Source organism: Salvelinus namaycush, chromosome 32 (genome assembly GCF_016432855.1).
Source record: "Salvelinus namaycush isolate Seneca chromosome 32, SaNama_1.0, whole genome shotgun sequence".
Lineage (NCBI taxonomy): Eukaryota > Metazoa > Chordata > Actinopteri > Salmoniformes > Salmonidae > Salvelinus > Salvelinus namaycush.
This window is the reverse complement of record NC_052338.1, coordinates 6577263-6593621: the sequence shown is the minus strand read 5'-3', so window position 1 is coordinate 6593621 and position 16359 is coordinate 6577263. Positions and strand designations below refer to the sequence as shown.

General features: G+C 42.7%; 2 protein-coding genes across 2 annotated transcripts; both read right to left on the bottom strand.

Moving 5' to 3' along the window:
- Positions 1 to 1101: 1101 nt before the first annotated feature.
- Positions 1102 to 12805, bottom strand: LOC120026971 (acyl-protein thioesterase 2-like). The gene is made up of 10 exons (XM_038971789.1): positions 12750 to 12805; positions 10457 to 10549; positions 5917 to 5948; positions 5125 to 5190; positions 4875 to 4922; positions 4252 to 4322; positions 3982 to 4055; positions 3710 to 3811; positions 3285 to 3461; positions 1102 to 3150 (listed from the first exon to the last, which is right to left on the bottom strand). Exons 2-10 carry the CDS (start codon positions 10532 to 10534, stop codon positions 3100 to 3102), a joined length of 699 nt encoding a protein of 232 aa, XP_038827717.1. The 5' UTR covers positions 10535 to 10549; positions 12750 to 12805; the 3' UTR covers positions 1102 to 3099.
- Positions 12806 to 13046: 241 nt separating this feature from the next.
- On the bottom strand, positions 13047 to 15885 carry LOC120027148 (PITH domain-containing protein 1-like). The gene is made up of 6 exons (XM_038972011.1): positions 15570 to 15885; positions 15137 to 15180; positions 14953 to 15030; positions 14400 to 14504; positions 14105 to 14213; positions 13047 to 13888 (listed from the first exon to the last, which is right to left on the bottom strand). The coding sequence occupies exons 1-6, from the start codon at positions 15753 to 15755 to the stop codon at positions 13787 to 13789; spliced, it is 624 nt and encodes a 207-aa protein (XP_038827939.1). The 5' UTR covers positions 15756 to 15885; the 3' UTR covers positions 13047 to 13786.
- Between the last annotated feature and the right edge of the window lie 474 nt (positions 15886 to 16359).

Below are 16359 nucleotides of genomic sequence, written 5' to 3'. Positions count from 1 at the left end.
CTGTGGAAAAGCACAGCTGCAATGCCTGGGAAATCCACCAATCGCTCATGTGCCTGGATACTATTTACCATTGTTGTCAAATTACTGTTTGACTATAACCCAATAAAGACACCATTAATAAATGTGTTCTGTTTCTTTTGTCATTCCCTCAAACTGGTCCCTCACATCATTATAGCTTATCTGTGAATTTATGCTTCGCATTATCGAATGTAATAAGCATCCCCATGTCTGGAAAAAGGACTAACAATTGCATCGGTGGCAAGAATGCATCTGTGGTAGGCTATCTCCTAGCCTACATATTATATTTTGAGAGATTTGCAGGCAGTGGTTAACTATATGTGCCTTTTTCCCCGAAAATAGGCTTGTGAAATGTGATGAATTATAAGACAATGGTCGACAATGCAGTGGTGCAAACAGATGCCTTTTCTTGAGTTTCTGAACTCACCTCACTCCTCTTGGGGACAGGTCGACTTTTGTTTACTTTCTGAAACACAACTCAAAGACAAAAAAAAAGTACATTAGAGAAGGCGAAGGAGAAACTATTATATAGCTAAATGTCTCAAGAAACATTACGTTTACCTTTCTGATGCCGTTACAGTAGTAGATCAATTCATGCATGTCATTAGGCTACACTTAAGTGACAGACTCCTTTCAAACAGACTCGATCGTTTCAATCCCTGAAATATTTATGTTATATAGCTTGTCCTGTTCATTTAGCGTGGTAACTACCACTTAACTACCCAAATACATACATTTCTTAGTCTGCACCATAGAAATAGAGGACTCAACTTTATATCGGTGGCATTATAGCGTCTGTAATAGCATGGGCAGCGCCATTGAGGCTACAACCCATAGGAATTCCCAACCAGTTGGCTACTTTAAAAATGGCAGAAGCATGGTGGAAGCCCTCAATGGCGCTTGCCCATGCTGAACCACCCTTTGGGCTACTAGAGGCCTCTATCATTCTCTATGGTCTGCACAAGAGACGTGCACATGCACGCTTTGGATGGCCCCAATTTCTTGAACGATGTGATGTACAGTTCACAGAGCAGAAATATTACTACCATAACCGTTCCACAACAAAAAAACTCAACTCAAATGCACTGTTGTTATTTTCATCATTTATTACACACATACAGGTGTCTCGGAAAAATAAACCTGAGGGACCAACAGTCGCTCAACATGTTTTAGCCAGTCAAATTAAAAAGACACAAAGATGAGATGACAAAGTGACCAAACACATTGAGACAAAATGACAAAATCAAAATGAGTCACAACCGTAAAAATTCAAACAAAAGACAAAGTACAACTCAGGAGAACACATGAGACACTTTATCCAACCTTGTCCCACATGGAATTAGGTGATAGGATGGGACTAGAAGGCAAAAAGGGATGGAAGACAAATAAAAGAGAAAGTAACAGAGAAAAGAATACAAAATGTAGCCCACTAGTACAAGTGAAAAGTAACAACAGATGTGTTGGGTCAAGGAAGATGACATGGGGAAAGATGTAATAACAGACAACTTAGGGAGTAAGAGACATTCATTAAACAGCAGAACAATCAATACAGATTTTTTATTCTCCAATGTCTACCCTTTTAAATTAGGTTTCAGTAACACAGAACAGGTCATCATAAAGAGAAAACATTGACAGAAGAAAAATACAGAACACCTTATTTTAGCACACAAACTCAGAGTTAAAGTCATACACCCAAGAGCCACAAGTTGTTCAAGATGAATGCTTTTCAAAAAATCACCCTTCCATTAAAAAAGGAACAGCTTTTTTCTATCAAAGCCTTCCCAGTGTATACCCATTTTCAGAGTTAACTCTGACCTTTTCACACTTTACTAGTGGGTGCCAGTAAGTTGTCAAATGAGTAAATAGTTTTGCTCGACAGTAAAAAATGACCTGTCAGCGTGAGAGCTGAAACTGATGTGTGCTGGACACATGGATGGAATGGAACTTGGTTCACTGGTCAAATGCTAGATGCTGAGAGGGAACGGCTAGGAAGAGCTGCAGTCAAATGAGTCAAGTTGTGTCTACTACACAATGTCCTGGTCTGGTTCCATCTGGTGTGAGACATTACCAATCTAGGTTTAGCTTCGCTGACTATTTATTTCGTGCAATAGACGAACCGGCAGCTAAAATAATTCCTAGGATTTTTTTTAAAGCCCTAAGCCATTTAAGGTGTATGAAATTCAACATTTTAATCTTTATCAGTCAATAGATTTTTATGAAATCCTGCCACTTCATTTTTGTTATCATTCCCATTCATGTCAAACAAAATAAATCATAAAATGTACACTTTATCCACATCATCAATAGCCCTAAATTGTGGTAAAGAACAGAAGATGGTGGCAAAAGTAATGATCCATAGGTTTCCTTTATTTCATTTTTTGTTGTTGTAATAATGTCAGATATTTGAAGAATCAGCACAAGTAGAGCCGCCCAGGAGTAACAGGGGCATCCCATGAGTAGCTGGGGTGTGACCACAACCCCACCAGTGGCCGTGAACCCGTTGGGAATAGCATGCAGAGCAGTGTGGCACCAGAGTCACTCCAGACGGCACCAGAGTCACTCCAGACCTCGGGGCCTGAGGACCAGAACCACAGGCTGCTGAACCTGAGCCAGGCTCTCTGACACCGGGTGGCATCTAGCAACAGGGCCACCTGCACACTGACTGCTTCACTGACTGACTGACTCACACAGCATAGGAGGGAAACAGGAGTGGAGGTTATGAGAGGAGAGAGAGATTGAGAGAAAGAAAGAGGGGACAATGGCGGGTTGGATAAGAGAGAAAAGAATCCCAGGGGAATGTACTGTGTGAGTGCGTGATTCTCACTCAAAAAGGTAAGACTTGTGTGTGCACTTCAGTGTGTTAACAAATGTGCGTTTATAAATGGTGTGTCCAGTATGATGTGCGTTGGTTGGATTTTTATGGAATGTATTATGTGTATATGACGATGATATGTGAAAGTAAGTGTTACTGTGTATGTATGGGGAGGGAGGGGGCAGTGCTCATGGCTGTTTCCAGTGGGAGAATGGCAGGTCAGAGGTGAGAAGTCAGTGTCTAAGGGTCACAGTGGGGTTGAGGTGAGGTCAGATTCGGGGCAACTGCTTCTCAATGAATTCCTTCACTGCTGCCATCTCCTGCAAAATCAAAATAAAGAGGCTTATAAAGAAACCGAACACCATGAATACTTCCACACCGATACTCATAGAAAAATATTAACACATATAGAACATTGATACTCATGCATGTTACAACCAAAATCCCCTTCTACCTGAGGACAGGAGCTGTGCATGAGTCCCGGGTAGGTCCGGAAGGTGATTTTCTGAGGGTTGACGATGACCTTGAGCTTCTCGGCCGTCATGGCCCCAAACTGCACTGGGATCATGGGGTCCATCTCCCCATGACACTGCAGTATGGCCATGTCTCTGTTCCCACTGGCGCTCGCCGCCTAATGGGAACAACAGACCATTACATCCAAATAATACAAGCAAAAAGTGAAGACCAAGACCAGGTTCTAACACCAAATCACATATTCAGTTCATTCATATCTACACAGCAAAATCGTCAAGACAAACGGAGAGTACATTTTCCAGTTTGGAATCCAGCCCAGTAATAAAAGAAACAGCTCTGTGGAATGTTCAGGGGCCCCGAGAGTACCGTACATTTTAGACAAACAAGTAAGCTGTGTAACTGTACCTGTGGGAAACTCCTGTGAAGCGGTAACCAGCAACTGAGAGCGACCACGCCCGCCAATTGCTGCTGACAGGTGAGAGCGGTATACAAGGACAGAGCCCCACCCTGGGAGACGGAACAATAGAGGGAAAGAGAGGTAGAATGGGTTTAGACCTATAGAGATGTTCACATGGTTTACACCAACGTTGGAGAAAAAAAATATCACAGAATCAGGAACTTGAAAAAGAGGACTTCATTTGCACATCACCTCCATAGCGGTTCACATTGACGCTTACCTGAGAGAACCCTCCAAGCAGCACACGATTGGCGGGTATCCCATTCTTTGCCTCATGGTCGATTATGGCCTTGACTGTGGAAAAGAGTGAAAATGGAAATTGAACGTATACAGTACATAGTGGGGCTGATAATGTCTAATTATGATGCACACTGTGCTTTAGCTAACATGGTTATGTGAATAGAGCTTGGAATGATATCTATATGCATCTACAATGCTATTATATATATATATCTCATGTATAGTACTGGTGTCACACGGAATGACTTACTGTTCTCCGCTGCCCTCTTGATGCCAGCCTCGTCCTCTGGAGAATCTGGGCTGAGACCCATCAGGTCAAACCTACAGATCCATGGTCAGTCGATTTAATACGCATCTCATACAGTGATCTCCAAAAGTATTGGCACAGTGAAATGTTTTGTTGTTTTGGCTCTGTACTCAAGCACTTTGGATTTGAAATGATTCAACGTCGATGAGGTTAAAGTGTAGACTGTCAGCTTTAATTTGAGGGTTTTCATCTATATCGGATGAACCGTTTAGAAATGACAGCACTTTTTGTACATTTTAGGGGACGAAAAGCTCAAATTCCCTGAGATTAAAGCTGACAGTCTGCACTTTAACCTCAATCATTGTATTATTTTAAATCCAAAATGCTGTAGTACAGAGCCAAAACAACAAAAAATATGTCACTGTCCCAATACTTTTGGAGCTCACTGTATATCTTATGTGCCCCTGGTATCCTGATAGTGTGTGTGTGTGAATCCGTCTTTGAAGGAATTCCTTGTTCAACAAATCTCTTACCAAAAGGAGATCGCTTTTCCACTGAAGTGTAGGTTAGAGTCAAGCCATTGGCCAATGACATATTTTTCAGATCAGTGCAAACATATGACTCACCATGAGGGCATGGTCATCTTCATATTGAGAGTGACGGGGATTCTGGGCCTGCGGACAAACAAGTGAATCAATGTAAGTGCACATGGGTGGAGGAATACAAAGTGGTTGTATAGAAAGATCAGAGATGAGAAACTACCAAATATAAGATTCAACGCTCGTATTACATCCTACTCTGGAAATTGAGACAGAGGGCACTTAAGCTGAGAAATAAACTTGTCAGAAAATATGACAGACAATCATACAGACTTACGCGTGGGGGCAGATATACTTTACATGTGGCAGTCGGATAGCCGTCATGGCATCTGCCCAGCCATGCCTGACAACAGGAAGAAAAAGAGCAAGTCAGAGAGAGAACGTTGTACTCTTTACAGATTCGCCTATAAGACAGAACGATTTATACAGAGTATAAAGGCGCCCGCACACTAGGTTCGGTTTCCTCATAGCAGAACATGGCTAGGCGAAGTGAATGTCTGTGGCTCGCATACTCCCTTTAAAGACTATCGCTTGAAAAACAAATGTTTCAAAAATAAGCTATTTTTACCGTTTGTCCCTCGAGACGCCGTAGCAACAACAGTCAGTATACACCAATGACCGTATGTATATATGAAGGTGCACACTTCCTCAAAATAGTCTGATTTCATCTAAGATAATGTATTACAGTTTTCTTGATTTGACGTTTTTGCAGAGGATGTCTTAGTCGCACAATTTTACATCTAACTAAGACGTTCGGTGCAGCATTTCTCAAGTGACAACATTTGCATGAAAACTAGTCGTCTGCCGTTGAATGACAAGAAACACGTTAATTGAAGAATCCCGTCCATAGTACCTAATCCTACTAGGAGTAGTACTGTTGATCAATCACTGACAAAGGGGCGCGGACTTCGGCTACCGAACTTCGACTTGCCTCAACAACAAAAAAAAGATGTGTGCATGAACAGCCGAAAAAAAACCTGCCGAACACCAAAACGTCTCAAAATGTTGTTATAATATATGCAAACTGTTGACTGGGAAGCATGCAACAGGCTTCAGACAGAAAACTCACCCTGAGTCACCCAAACCATGAAGGAATATCACCTGTGGTAGAATTGGGGAGAGTGACCATTTTACATTGGTTAATGGTGCATTACGAACCACAAAGAACACCAATGGCTACTGCACTGTATTTGCATATGAGCACCATGTACAAGTGAATCAGGCCCAACAAAGGGCAAATTCCTACTCAGTTGATATTACTGCTTGCCAACTCTAAATAATAGTATTTAATCAGAGGCAGCATAAGAGAAAGAAAATGAATTTGGCGAGCCAGATAGAACATACAAAAAACTACAAAATGCATTTAAAAATTCGGTAAAAATCAAATATGAGCATTCAGAAATGAATTCAATAGAGTTGGTTTTGACCTTAAAAGTGCTTACAGACCCAAATAACTGGTGTAATCAGTTTGTTATGCCTTCAAGCGGCAATGTTTTAACATAGCACAGTTCTGATAGGGATGTGCAACCATACCAAATCATTTCGTGAATTGATGAATTCAGCTCAAATTGTATTTGTCACATACACATGGTTAGCAGATGTTAATGCGAGTGTAGCGAAATGCTTGTGCTTCTAGTTCCGACAATGCAGTAATATCGAACAAGTAATCTAACCTAACAATTTCACAACAACTACCTTATACACACACAAGTGTAAAGGAATGAATAAGAATATGTACATAAAAATATATGAATGAGCGATGGCCGAACGGCATAGGCAAGATGCAGTAGATGGTATAGAGTACAGTATATACATATGAGATGAGTAATGTAGTGTATGTAAACATAATATAAAGTGGCATTGTTTAAAGTGGCTAGTGATACATTTATTACATCAATTTTTCATTATTAAAAGTGGCTAGAGATTTGAGTCAGTATGTTGGCAGCAGCCACTCAATGTTAGTGATGGCTGTTTAACAGTCTGATGGCTTTGAGATAGAAGCTGTTTTTCAGTCTCTCGGTCCCCACTTTGATGCACCTGTACTGACCTCGCCTTCTGGATGATAGCGAGGTGAACAGACAGTGGCTCGGGTGGTTGGTGTCCTTGATGATGATCTTTTTGGCCTTCCTGTGACATCGGGTGGTGTAGGTGTCCTGGAGGGCAGGTAGTTTGCCCCCGGTGATGCGTTGTGCAGACCTCACTACCCTCTGGAGAGCCTTACTGTTGTGGGCGGAGCAGTTGCCGTACCAGTCGGTGATACAGCCCGACAGGATGTTCTCGATTGTGCATCTGTAAAAGTTTGTGAGTGTTTTTGGTGACAAGCCGAATTTCTTCAGCCTTCTGTTGCACCTTCTTCACCACACTGTCTGTGTGGGTGGACCATTTCAGTTTGTCCGTGATGTGTACCCCGAGGAACTTAAAACTTTCCACCTTCTCCACTACTGTCCCGTCGATGTGGATAGGGGGGGTGCTCCCTCTGCTGTTTCCTGAAGTCCACGATCATCTCCTTTGTTTTGTTGACGTTGAGTGAGAGGTTATTTTCCTGACACCACACTCCGAGGGCCCTCACCTCCTCCCTGTAGTCCGTCTTGTCGTTGTTGGTAATCAAGCCTAACACTGTAGTGTTGTCTGCAAACTTGATTGAGTTGGAGGCGTGCATGGCCACGCAGTCATGGGTGAACAGGGAGTACAGGAGAGGGCTGAGAACGCACCCTTGTGGGGCCCCGGTGTTGAGAATCAGCGGGGTGGAGATGTTACCTACCCTCACCACCTGGGGGCGGCCCGTCAGGAAGTCCAGGACCCAGTTGCACGGGGCGTGGTCGAGACCCAGGGTCTCGAGCTTAATGACGAGTTTGGAGGGTACTATGGTGTTAAATGCCGAGCTGTAGTCAATGAACAGCATTCTTAGATAGGTATTCCTCTTGTCCAGATGGGTTATGGCAGTGTGCAGTGTGATTGCGATTGCGTCGTCTGTGGACCTATTGGGGCGGTAAGCAAATTGGAGTGGGTCTAGGGTGTCAGGTAAGGTGGAGGTGATATGGTCCTTGACTAGTGTCTCAAAGCACTTCATGATGACGGAAGTGAGTGCTACGGGGCGATAGTCATTTAGCTCAGTTACCTTCGCTTTCTTGGGAACAGGAACAATGGTGGCCCTCTTGAAGCATGTGGGAACAGCAGACTGGGATAAGGATTGATTGAATATGTCCGTAAACACACCAGCCAGCTGGTCTGCGCATTCTCTGAGGACGCGGCTGGGGATGCAGTCTGGGCCGGCAGCCTTGCGAGGGTTAACACGTTTAAATGTTTTACTCACATTGGCTGCAGTGGAGAGCCCACAGGTTTTGGTAGCGGGCCGTGTCAGTGGCACTGTGTTGTCCTCAAAACGAGCAAAGAAGTTGTTTAGTTGTCTGGGAGCAAGACATCGTGGTCCACGACGGGGCTGGTTTTCCTTTTGTAGTCCGTAATTGACTGTAGACCCTGCCACATACCTCTCGTGTCTGAGCCGTTGAATTGCGACTCTACTTTGTCTCTATACTGACGCTTAGCTTGTTTGATTGCCTTGCGGAGGGAATAGCTACACTGTTTGTATTCGGTCATGTTTCCGGTCACCTTGCCCTGACTAAAAGCAGTGGTTCGCGGTTTCAGTTTGGTGCGAATGCTGCCATCAATCCACGGTTTCTGGTTGGGGAATGTTTTAATAGACGCTGTGGGTACAACATCACTGATGCACTTGCTAATAAACTCGCTCATCGAATCAGCGTATTCATCAATGTTATCGTCCGACGCTATGTGGAACATATCCCAGTCCACGTGATTGAAGCAATCTTGAAGCGTGGAATCCGATTGGTTGGACCAGCGTTGAACAGACCTGAGCACAGGCGCTTCCTGTTTTAGTTTCTGTCTTTTGGCTGGGAGCAACAAAATGGGGTCGTGGTCAGATTTTCAGAAATGAGGGCAGGGGAGGGCTTTATATGCATCGCGAAAGTTAGAATAACAATGATCCAGGGTTTTGCCAGCCCGGGTCACGCATTCAATATGCTGATAAAATTTAGGGAGCCTTGTTTTCAGATTAGCCTTGTTAAAATCCCCAGCTACAATAAATGCAGCCTCAGGATATGTGGTTTCCAGTTTACATAGTCAAATGAAGTTCTTTCAGGGCCGTCGAGGTGTCTGCTTGGGGGGATATACACGACTGTGATTATGATCGAAGAGAATTCTCTTGGTAGATAATGTGGTTAGCATTTGATTGTAAGGAATTATAGGTCAGGTGAACAAAAGGACTTGAGTTCCTGTATGTTGTTATGTTCACACCACGTCTCGTTAATCATAAGGCATACACCCCCGCTCTTCTTCTTACCAGAAAGATGTTTGTTTCTGTCGGTGCGATGCGTGAAGAAGCCAGGTGGCTGTACCGACTCTGGTAACGTATCCCGAGTAAGCCATGTTTCCGTGAAACAAAGAACGTTACAATCTCTGATGTCTCTCTGGAAGGCAACCCTTCCTCGGATTTCGTCTACCTTGTTGTCAAGAGACTGGACATTGGAGAGTAGTATGCTCGGGAGCGGTGCACGATGTGCCCGTCTACGAGCCTGACCAGAAGACCGCTCCATCTGCTCCTTCTGCGGCGCTGTTGTTTCGGTTCGCCGGCTGGGACCCGATCCATTGTCCTGGGTGGTGGACCAAACAGAGGATCCGCTTCGGGAAAGTCTTATTCCTGGTCATAATGTTGGTGAGTTGACGTTGCTCTTATATCCAATAGTTCCTCCCAACTGTTTGTAATAAAACCTAATATTTCCTGGGGTAACAATGTAAGAAATAACACAAAACAAAAGTTTCCTAGGAACGCGAAGCGAGGCGGCCATCTCTGTCGGCGCCGGAAGTACAATGTGAAATCAACAACAAAAAATAACCATGTCATTGGATTTGGGTTAAAAGTTGGGTGAAAAAAAGACTCAATTCCCTTACGTTGAGAACTTTTTGCAAATCCAATAAATTTTCCACATTGATTTAACGTCACCACACTGATTATTTTTGTTGAAATCACATGGAATAAAACGTTGATTTAAGCACTTTTTGTCCAGTGGGTTCACAGTAGGGCCGGGACGATACCAGTATCACGATACTTGTTTCTGTAAACTAGGGCTGGGACGATACTAGTATTGCAGTATTTTTTTCCATGGCAAAAATTTTAAACCAAAGTCTTTAGTCCTTTAAAAACCTGCTGTAGGTAAAATAGTGTTCTTTGAATTGGAAAAACAAATAAATACTTGTCAGTATCTTGGCAAGTAAACAAAACACAAAGCAGATAACTTCTTAGGAAAAAGTCCTAATTTTAGAGAAACATCATTGTCATCTTTTATTTATTTATTTTTATTCAAAGAACACAATATTTTACATACAGCAGGTTTTTAAGGGACTAAAGACTTGTTTTAAATTCTTGCCATGGAAAAAAAAACTGCAATACTAGTATCGTCCCAGCCCCAGTTTACAGTGCCTATGAACTACAAATTAAGTTTAGCAAGGCAACTCTTGCACTTCCTTTGATACAAGTGGGCAAATTTGCTGATGGATGCCATAAGTTACACTATGGTGTTGGTGTGGTCTCTCACCGCAGCGGTCTCCTTCTCTGTCCCGGACACCGTCACAGCCTCGGCAAGCAGCGGCAGAGACATGTTGTTGCCACACATACACTGTAAGGGGTGCTAGAGAGAGGACGGGGGGAAAGGGCATATCAATGACGTTGGCTGGTTATCAACGCAGCTATTCAGCATAGGGACAGACATGATGACAAAAGAACTGAACATCCCACAGATTATGGCTGCTTTGAACCAAAGAGACAGGCTGAATACGGAGAAGAATCTCTTCAGTCAGCAAGTTTCGAAACTCATGAACTAAATGTACTCCTCCTAACTGTATTTATGTAATTAACCAAGATGCCAATAGGCTAGGACTGATGCCACTGCCTATCCACTGATAATGGATATCGGCTAGCTAGAGCATATTGTTTTCAAAGTCAACTTTTAATAGCCTCAGAGTCAGGTTGAGTGACATATGACAACAAAGATGAGAAGAGCAAGAGAGAAAGAAACAATGAGAGGAGAAAATAAAAGGTAAAGTAAGGAGGTTAATGTATAAACCTTCAGGGAGATCATACACCGAGTTAGTTACAATTCCACCCACCTAATGACCGGCAGTTAGTGAAAGCAAAGGGAGAGACAGAAAAAGAGCCAAATCAGGGGAATGATAATGACAGGCTCAATAGGAAGAAAGAACAGGGCCGTGCATCACACATCACAATAACTTTCTGAACTGCAGTGACACGCATGCTCATTGTGCCTTTGCCTCATTTCCTTGTGACCGTGTCAGCTATTGCACGCTTTAATAGACCAACCTATATGATTCCCCCAGGCAGGTAGGCCTACAGCACTTGGTCCTTGCTATCCAGGATACTTGGGACATCCATACCCAATTAAAGTTGACATTTAAAATGGTTAAGGTTAGGTATAAGTAATGGTTACGGTAGGGGGTTAAGGTTAGGGTAGGGACCTACCAAGGACCCCAGATAGCATTAACCCGAGATGTGCTCTCAGATAGGCCTGTTCTGAAGCAATTGGATAGTAGCATCTAGCATCAATGACACAGAGGAGGCTTTGTTCCAGCATGCCAGTGTAGTCCTTTGACTTTATACCACCACTTAATGTTAGGCAGACTATAATTGCGTTTGCAAGGCAAACATCCTCAGTCCCTTCAGAGATAACAGTAAGACCACAAATAGCTAATCGGGTGGAAATACACTGATTTCACAGTCACCCCTCTCTCCCTCTGCGCAAGGCTTCTGCTGGTGATACAAACAATGCCGTCCATGCACGGCTACACAATCGCGAGTTCCCATCTGACTTGCATTAAACTGGCTAGGACAAACTAAACGTTGACTGGTTCAGTGGTTGGCGTAAGAAAATGTCCCGCCATGGCTCTTTATTCACTTGCATTTACAGCAGCTAATGGCTCGATTTCCTCAGTAGTCAAGAGCAATAATTACTGGGATAAAGGCCCTGTAAGGTTTACCCGGTGCGTAAATTCTAGCCACCTGGCAAGCATCAAGTCATATGCGGCAGTCAGTATAGCCGTCTTTCACCAGCAACACCTGGGGTGTATTCATTGCGCTGATTATGTTGCAAAACGTTTCTTAAACGGAACAGGGAGGGACCTACCTGAATTTTTCCAATAGAACATCTAGTTTTAGTTTGTAAAACGGAACTGTTTGGACAAATGATTACACCCCCAAATTTTAAAAGCCAGGTTTGTTATGCAGGCTAGCTAGCTGGTGTGGCTACTTGCAACATAAGTCAGTTATCTTTTTACATTACTTTATTTCGATAATTTGAAGTAGACATATGTGGCTATACATAGACAACCTGCGATTCAGGGTACAGATATTTGTTCATTAGCTAGCTAAAGGAAAGGAAGGGGGTGGGGATGAAGAAACAATGGGGCTGAGAAGCAGCTTAGCTCACTAACCCAGTCGTTGAGCGACCCGGTGGGAGAATTCGAGAGAGGATTAGTGCAAAGCAGCTAGCTAGATTGTTTCAAACATGGAAAAGCTAGTTAGCTACATCCAAGTAGCCAGTTTAATCCCGTTTAGCTGGCTATAAATCCTCACAATGACTAGTTTAGAAAGCTAACCACACAGCAACAATCTGTATTGTCTCAGTACACTGCCTTCCGCTGCCATTCGAGCTTGGTTCGATTGACATGTGGCCTAAATTCGACCAGGTATTTGAATACATCCCTTCCCCATGCCCTTGAACCCCAGTGGTAACCGAAGGCCCATGTGGGTTCGGTACGGACGGGTAAATGAGTATTGTAAAACCGCGGCCCGCTAACATAAATTCATACACTCACCACTTGCTGTCCAAGAATATCAACAGAACTTCCGCTACTGGTGTAGAGGGGCGGGGATTCTTCGAAGTGATGTCATGATGACGTACACACCCTTTCTCGAGCTCGCGTTTACCGTACACCCTCTCATCAACTGATACTTTGATAGGCAATACATTCTAGTCCAATTTACACTAAACAAATATATTATACCAAATGCAAAGAGCATCTTTTTACACAAATAACAATACTACCCTTTATTAATCCAAAATCTACATTTCAATTAAATGCTATACTCATTAAAAAATATATTATGTAACATCTTTATTCTTCAAATAATTACATTACACACAACAGCAGAGGACATTTTCTATTTCTCAGCCTGCGCATACAGAAAATTCCCAACTCCAATATGTCACACCAAGCCATCACATTCAGCCACTGGTGGTCACAGACCGCAATGTGACACCACATTAATAATGCAATGAAATCATGAGTTAAATAGCTTTTGTGTTTGGTGGGTGTCAAAGAAAGCTGTGTGGTATAGTAAGCAACTCACCCCTAAAGTAAATGTGTGTATAAGAGTCTAATCTAATCAAATGAAAACCTTATGCTGATCTACTTTGGTTGTGTCAAAATGTCTACATAGTCACATTATTGCCAAGCAATTCAGAGCTTGGATGAAAGAATGTGAGTGAGCTCCCACTGCAAGGGACTTGAGTCATTCCAGTTTTGCTGAGACAAGTTGTCATATTACAACAAACCACTAGGTGGCAGACAGTGTCCAGATATAGTTTTAGATAAAAGCACCGTGATGCTTTATCACAGGGTTACCAGCAACTGACATTAAATGTATTCATTTACCAAACGAAAACGTACTTCTTTCAGCCTCCACTCGGTGTTTCAATAAGTGTAACTGAGAAAATCCAGAACAGACACTTATGTTCAGTATTAGGCATACCTGACCTCCAATGAGAAAGTTCACCCACCAGGCCTAAGTATCCATCACACTTCCTTTTGACCCATCTCTGTCAATGCAACTATCCCACCCCTCCTTTCTCTCAGGAGATTACATTTGTTTGTGGGATGATGCTGTCGACTTTATGGTCTGCAGGGTTAGTGGACGCCTCGTAGTTGCAGATGGTCACTTCATGTCTATGAGCCTGGGAGGAAGAAAGCAAAACAGATGAGACAGAGGTGAGGTGTTTTGCCATTTTAAAAAAATGGACAACATATAACAGTCAAAGTAAAGCCTGATACATAAGTGAAACAATTCTGGAAATCCTTAGAGCAAGAAGAAAAATAAACTCAGCTGAGGCATACACTGTCAGAGCTGTAGAAGATAATTTAGTGAACGTTGGTCTCATGTTTGTTCTCACCTGGGAGTACTCCCCTCTCAGCCCAATGTAGTAGACCCGTGTGGACTCTGTCCCAAAGTTCCGTGATATGTGAACTGACAAGTGATTAACGTTGGAAAAACGGGCAATCCTGGAAAGAATGTCAATTTAGGGTTGATTCGTTTGGTGTGTTTTAGGTTTGGTGGGTACTTAGGCATAATGGTTTTGTTATTTGGTCTCAGAAATAGTCTATGGGTGAGCAATGACCATAAACCCCATTGTTTTCTTGGAAAACAATACTACTTTTAGTGTGTGTGCGCACTTCTGTTGCCCTTACCTAGTTGGGTATTCCAGCTGAGCCAGTGGATCTCTATTGAGACGGAAGACATGCTCAGGTTCTCTGCATGTGTCATCAAAGGACATGTGGGGTATGTTCTTGTATCTACAAGGACAATGCAACAACAACACAGTTATCAAAACCACAAACGCTGACAATAAATAAAATGCAGTTCCATGCCGATGTAGCAGAAGCTATCTAATTTGTCACTAGCTGTCTTGATCTCACGGTGTGAATAATGAGTCAAATGTCACTCACGGAGCAATAAGCTAGCTACAATACTTGCTCTTTCAGTTTGCACAGCTGGCTCAGAGCTGGGGGTGTATTCACTATGAACCAAACAAAAGCAAACAGAAGCAAACAGAATTAAATGGGGAGGGACCTACCGGAATTTGTCCAATAGAAACTTGTTGTAAAACATTTCCCGTTGTAACTCCTTTTGCACAAATTAATACACACCGGTTGACTTGTGAGTAATAACCATCAAATCTCAAAGAGTTGATACATGCTACACTGGCTCAAGGTGTTTCTGAAAGGCAGAAACAGTACTCACAGTCTCATTTCAGCAGGATGCGATTCATCGTCTTCACCGGCGATGATGATCCCTTTCAGCTTGACACTTCCGGTGAACCTGAGAAAAATATCATTTGTGAAAGATAACGCATAAACATAATATGCTGAAACAAGTTTAAAGTTAAAATGACAGGATAAGAAAGGGTGAAAAGGGGGTTTCTTACGGGATGTTGAACAGTAGCTCTTCATCAGCATCACTCTCAACAAACTGCAGAAGATAGAGCGTTTCAAGATTATTAATTCAAGATAATTAAATCATTAATATCACATAACAGTTATGATAAAGTTAACCAACAGTGGCCCTTCATCACATGAGAAAGGTTATAAGAAATTGGGCTTCAATGGAAGAAGACATTTGACTTCACCAATGGAAGAGGTCCAGATCAGCTTTAAGGAAAGGCTCATTGACACTAAAATGTTCCACCACCTGTGTACATATTTCGTTCAGTGTACAAAATAAGTAAACATGGGTGTTCATTTTTTCAATGTTTGATTTAACGCTGAGCCACGTAATTTTAGTGGAGGATTCGGGGATTCTACACCAAAATGGTTAATTTAAGATGATGTACTATACGTTCAATGAGTCGATAACATTACCTTCTCCCTGTCTGTCCGTTGATCCCATGGTTTAAATACGAGTTTCCCATCGCCTTCTCTTGCTTCGTTGAGGCACTGCAGTTTCTCGACGTCAATGCGCTGATACAGTGCATACTCCAGGCCCCGTTCCGCTGGCTCGTGCTCGTCTTCACAGCAGCCGTGGCTGTGCCCACCGTGACCAGACATCACAGGTACTAACTATATATCGCACTTTAGGGAAATGTAAGTCCTAGCTAGTGATTATACGGGCTGTCTAACTAGCCAAGTTATTTGTTTCAGACTGACTTGGCTGGTTTCACTTTTCCACAACATTCAGCAGAGGAAACGTTTTAAAATGACACTTACGTTACTAGCCAATCAAGATGGACGTACAGACGCACAACGTCAAAGTGTTCTCTGATTGGCCTGGCCAACACCAATGAACAAGCACAAGGTTTCACTATATTTTTGACCATTGAGTTATAAATAATTTATATATACACTAGAATTACTAATTGATTGGGGACGCCGTGTTGAAGCCACCGTGCCTCCATCTTGGCACTACCCCAACGTTGTAAAACATAGTTTGGAAGCTATAGAAATGCATTTATTAATGTCAATATACATTCCTTTTTGCGACGTTTATTCTATTAAGACACCTTAATGCAGGGGTTTCAAACTCATTCCATGGAGGGCCAAGTCTATACAAAAGGTTTTCGTTATTTCCCGTCAATTTGTGTCGAATTAAGACCTAGACAACAAAGTGAGTAGTTCCGACTCCCCTCAATCAAGTACAACGAAAATCCGCAGA